The sequence below is a fragment of the Phalaenopsis equestris genome, unplaced genomic scaffold (genome assembly GCF_001263595.1).
Source record: "Phalaenopsis equestris unplaced genomic scaffold, ASM126359v1 Scaffold215932, whole genome shotgun sequence".
NCBI lineage: Eukaryota > Viridiplantae > Streptophyta > Magnoliopsida > Asparagales > Orchidaceae > Phalaenopsis > Phalaenopsis equestris.
The window spans coordinates 783-6,150 of NW_018234592.1; the positions used below are offsets into that span (position 1 = coordinate 783).

The 5,368-nt window shown below is 32.4% G+C and overlaps 1 protein-coding gene across 1 annotated transcript; it reads left to right on the forward strand.

The window, feature by feature from the left end:
* Positions 1-1,103: 1,103 nt before the first annotated feature.
* LOC110037151 (ACT domain-containing protein ACR4-like) lies at positions 1,104-2,266 on the forward strand. Its single transcript, XM_020741729.1, has 3 exons — positions 1,104-1,909; positions 1,984-2,088; positions 2,183-2,266. Exons 1-3 carry the CDS (start codon positions 1,601-1,603, stop codon positions 2,264-2,266), a joined length of 498 nt encoding a protein of 165 aa, XP_020597388.1. The 5' UTR covers positions 1,104-1,600.
* Positions 2,267-5,368: the final 3,102 nt, after the last annotated feature.

A 5,368-nucleotide genomic window follows, 5' to 3' on the forward strand; every position in this document is an offset into this window, starting at 1 on the left:
GGACTCTTTCTTTCTCACAACTGAAACCAAGCAATGAGGAATGAAAATAGCTTACGTGTCCTCATTACCCTAATTATCGTCCAAACAATTCTGCCTAAATTCATTAATAAATAGCCTCAAAATACAAATATCCTATTCAGAATTAATCCTCCTCCATTGATCCGTCCTGCTCATAATTCCTTCTCTCACTTGCCGCCCTCAGTCTTCTTTCTTCTTCCCACCAAACTTCTCCTTCTCCGACTTCTTTCTCCGCTGCAGTTCCCGCCGGACCTCCTCGTCCCGTCGGACTTCTACTTCTCCGACTTCTTTCTCCGCTGCAGTTCCCGCCGGACCTCCTCGTTCCGTCGGACTTCTACTTCTCCGTCTTCTTTCTCCACTGTCGTTCCCGCCGAACTTGTCCTTCTCCGTCTTCTGTCGCCACTACTGTTCCCGCCGGACTTCTTCTTCTCCGTCTTCTTTCTCGACTTCTCGTTCCCGTTGGATTTCTCGTTGCCATCCGACTTCTCCTTCTCCGCCTTCTTTCTCCACTGCTGTTAGATACAATACAGTGATCTTTGTTCCTTCATTTGAAATCAATGTTTCACATTATTTAAAATATTTCATAAAATTTTTATTTAAATTTTGCAAATTTTGTTTAAATTTTGATTTTTAGGGACACTAATGGCTCAAGATTACCCATATTTCGAGTCTCAATTTGTCCCCCTCCCTGAATATATCCCTCCCCCCTTGGGTAGCTACAATTTAATTATTTTTATTCTTTTTTTTTAGATTTTTTTCCAGAGATGAATATGAATGTGCTTGTTGTGTCTGTCATTCATAATCATCTACTTTGTGAAAAAATGAAAATACTTAAAAGTGCAAGCGAATGAGTACTCTCTAAAATATTAAATAGTTCGTTATTGCTTTTATTGAAATAATTATTTGTTGCAGAATATGTATTGATAATGAAACATGCGCTGATTATACTCTCGTTATGGTATTCTTTTTATCTATTGTGATATATATATATTTGATTCATTTTTAATATGTTTTTCACACATTTCATATTAATTTTTTTATGAAATAATATAAATTTCTTTATTATAATGAATGTAGGTGAATGGTATAAATAAGTCAGATACTTTGCTAAATATTATTCAAGTTTTGAGTGACTTAGATCTCAGTATTTCCAAGTCATATATTTCGTCAGATGGTGGTTGGTTCGCAAACATATTTTATGTCACCGATCCCCAAGGGCATAAAATAAGAGACTCCAACTTTATAAGACATATACAACAATCCCTTATTGTTGCTGCCCAAAACCAAGTGGATCCTCCAATCCAACACAAGTCAAAATTAGTGATGGAAACATAGTTGTCGTTAATCATTTTGCCTCCAACTGCACCGCCCTTGAATTAACTTTTTTTGACCGACCAAGTATTTTCTCTCAGATTGCGAACGTGATCTTTGAGCTATCATATTTTATGGAGTCAGGAGAATTATGGTCCTACAATGGACATGTTGTTTGCATCCTATATTTAAAGGAACAAAACACATGTCAACCTATCATGGATCCATATAGATGTAATTACCTAGTGGAGCACTTGCCAGTGTTTTGAGGATGCAACACTCCCCCAATGAACTATGGACGGTGAGACTGAACGACTCCACAACATGTCGGATTCATACTGAACAACGTCTACATCAGTTGATGGATATGTATGCATTTATCGATGTTAGTGAAGATAGCAAAGAGGTGTGTTTGCCGCATGTGTCAATTGAAAGTTGGAAAGATGTAAACTACATAGTTGTGAAAATGAGGAGTAGCGATAGACCTAAGCTCATGTTTGATGTGGTGTGTGCTCTAACAGATCTTGATTATAACATATTTCGTGGATCCATTATCTCCCAAGATTCGGTAGCATATCAGGTGGTTAAATATTTTTTAAGCTTAAATTGTCAATTGTAAATGTGAGTTTATGTTTTAATTTGTTTTAAATATAGGAATATTTTGTGCGCCGAACAAATGGGTACAAGATGCTGAATAAAATGGAAAAACAAAGTTTAATTCAAAGTTTGACAGGAGCTATTGAACGGAGAATATCTCGAGTATGTATGAGTTTGGTATTTTTTTTAGATCAATAAAAATATGATATTTTTGTAGGCTAAATCTATATTTTTATATATTTGTAATTGAGTGCAGGGGCTAAAGATGAAGGTGCGTAAATTGGATCGTCATGGTCTACTATCTAATGTGACTATGACATTCGACATTAAGGGAGAATAGCTTGTCACTCGAGAAGATGAAATTCACCACTATGGATGGCTTGGCAGTTAATTATTTTCATATCAGTGATGACTCCTCTTCCACTAATGCCAACGAAATTGATCAGCAAAAGCTCGAGGCAGTGTCTCATGAGATTGGTCGAGGCGTCTACTTTGAAAAAAAGAATAATGAATGCATCACTAGCCCGTCGGCTCCTAAGAAGAATGTATTTTCTTTTATTCGTTCTTTAGGAAAGAGCTTGTGGTTTCATATCAAGCGTTTCATTAGCATTTTGAGATTTGCGAGATAAATTTTTAATTCCATAGTTTATTAATGCCTCTTTTTTGAACAAATATTTGTAGTTGTTCTAATGATTTTATATCGACAATTAAACGAGCTAAATCATAGTAATTTTTATGTTCCTAATTAAGTTGTCAATGTAAATCATGACAACATCCAAATCGAAAAAAAAAAAACAAAGAGGATTTCATCCTTTGGATTCACCTCCAATTTCCACTGTGAATAAATACTCAAATAATATGTTTAATCATTAACAAGTGTTAATAATAATAAAAATGTTGGTTCAAAACACACAAAAAATAGCAACATTTTAATTTGAAAATATCGAAAAACATCTTTTTATGCATTTGTAAGTTGGTATATTTGTAAAGATTAAAGTATAGAAGTTAGGATGTTACGTCATGATTTGATGCTAATGATATATAAAAGTTATCTGTGTTTTTGAAGTGATATAATTTCAAGGTTACCTTCTTTCTATTTATCTTTATCGTATTTCCGTGACGAGATGATTCGCTTAGCTCCTTTGCATGCCAAAATCTATAACTTTCAGTACATGAAATTTCCTTATGCTCTTGTACATATTCTCGTATGTCTTTCACAGGCCTGACTCTGTTGCATGGTACTGCGCTGTTTGTTCTTAGTTTGGTTTTTTTGATGTTGTTATCTTCTCATCTTATAATTCTATATGTAGAGGGTCTTTTAACTCTCCTTAATTGTGTTATAGTAAGAAGGGGCAGAACAAGACAAACTAAATGTTCACCTTTAAATTTATTTTTTTTTTGTAATGAGTTATGAATAAATAAATAACTAGTAATAGATAAAAAAATTTGTTTTCATAATAAATTCATTCGTTGGATATTTAAGAAAAAAAGAAGAATATTTATAAAAGAAGATTAGACGTAATAAATTTGTCCACTCTAAAAAAAAAAAAGGTAAATTTCACATTTATATATTCCTAAGGCTTAATAAAATAGGTTGATAAATAGTAAATATATTTTAATAAAGGGGCATTTACATGCATACCACACTATTCTTTAATATTAATTACATAAAAAATATTTCTCATATTAATTTTTGTAAAGTGAAATGCACATTTTCATGCATAAGATTATGACGCCAAACTATTATAAATGTAAATATCAAAGTTTAGATGCTAGATTTGTAAATTCATCAAAATTGTGTATTTTGTATGTATGTTTTCCTTTTGTTCATCTAAATTATCTTAGTTCTTTGAGGAGAGGTATGCCATGCGGAATGATTTAGAGAAAATTTTCAACATTTATGTTAGTTATGGGGCATTTACACACATACCACCGCCACCCAATTTCTATTTATTCACATATTTGACACCAAAATTTTATTTTCTTACTTTTATACCATCCAAATCTTCCATATCAAAAACCACCATTATAACTTTTAAAAAAAGCAAAATTTTGTGTCACAAAACAGAAGAAAATGGATGAAAGATGTGCCTTCTATTTTAAAAAATTAATATTTGTATCACTTGGTTCGAATGTCGACACAATTAACTCAGTTCTCTAAACGTTTTTTGAGTTAGGAATGTTTAAAATTAAATTAAAAATTACCCACAACTCTTATTTCAGTAAATTTTTAGTCAAGTTGACCCGTTCGAATTTGTTCCAAAATTTTATTCGGGTTCGGCTCAATCTGTTTTAATTTGGTTTGAATTGTTCGTTTTACCTCAGTATAGTTTGAAATTAACTAAATTTTATATCTTAATCGATTAAATTCAAAATTATTCGCTTTGTTCAAATTAAGCTCGTTTAGCTCGGTTTAACTTGAAAATGATATAAAATGTATATAATTTAATAGCAAGTTAGCAACACTACATAAACAAATAACAAAACTAGATAATGCCTAGGAATAAAGTTTAGAATTAATACTCTAAAAAATAGATTCAAATAAAAAGCATCTTTCCTGGCTTTCCTCATATGGGCACCAAGGTAAAAGTGAGGCAATAAATCCTTCATAAACACAGTATAATCATAAATTGTATGCTTTCTAGAGATGGTAAGCTCCAAGCTTTCGAGGTTGGATTCCACATTAGAAACAAAAGAATACTACGATTTATCTGGTTCAACTGTTGTTAGAACATCATAAGAACTGGTACAAAAACTTGTTGAAAAAAAGACATTCATAAGGAGAGAAACATTTAACTCACTTGATATGAGATCACACGCTCTATCCAAAAAGTGTATAGTAAAAAAAAATTCTTCTGAAATGCCAATGAGCTGGTAGTGCAGCCGAAATGCAAATGAGCTGGTAGTGCAGCTATTAAACTTTTTTTCAAAGAAAATGACACAATCTAATCTCATTGAGCACTATCTCTAGCCTTTGTTGATCGATTTTTTAAGCATCAATGGAAGACAACGAATTGGTGATATGAAAAGAGCCAACCTTCATGGGATTCTCATTGGTAAATTTAATGTTCTTGACTTACAAGTTATTCTCTCTTAATGCCTACTGATATTAGAGAGTTGACGTGGCATTTCAAAATAGGCCATTCATCTTTAGCCCGCTCTCACTCAATAACATACATTTAACGTGCAAAAATATCATATTTTTATTTGTTAGAGGTACAAAAATCAAACATACTCGAGATATTCTCCATTCACTAGCACCTCTTAAACTTTGAAGTTTACTTATTTTATCCATTTAAATAAGCGCATGCACCCATTTGTTCATCGTACAAAATATTCTTGCATTATGATTTGTGATTCGGTGAAGCACACATGTTAATCGCACAAGTATACATGTTGATTAAATCGTATACAGATTCCAAAATGAGTTAGTTCTTAAGCA

Bases quoted from the DNA above. Each gene is read 5' to 3' on its own strand.
- LOC110037151 (XM_020741729.1), top strand. From the start codon at position 1,601: ATGCAACACTCCCCCAATGAACTATGGACGGTGAGACTGAACGACTCC. The intron at 1,910-1,983 runs GTGGTTAAATAT...TTTTAAATATAG, and splicing joins AAGATTCGGTAGCATATCAG to GAATATTTTGTGCGCCGAAC. The intron at 2,089-2,182 runs GTATGTATGAGT...AATTGAGTGCAG, and splicing joins TTGAACGGAGAATATCTCGA to GGGCTAAAGATGAAGGTGCG.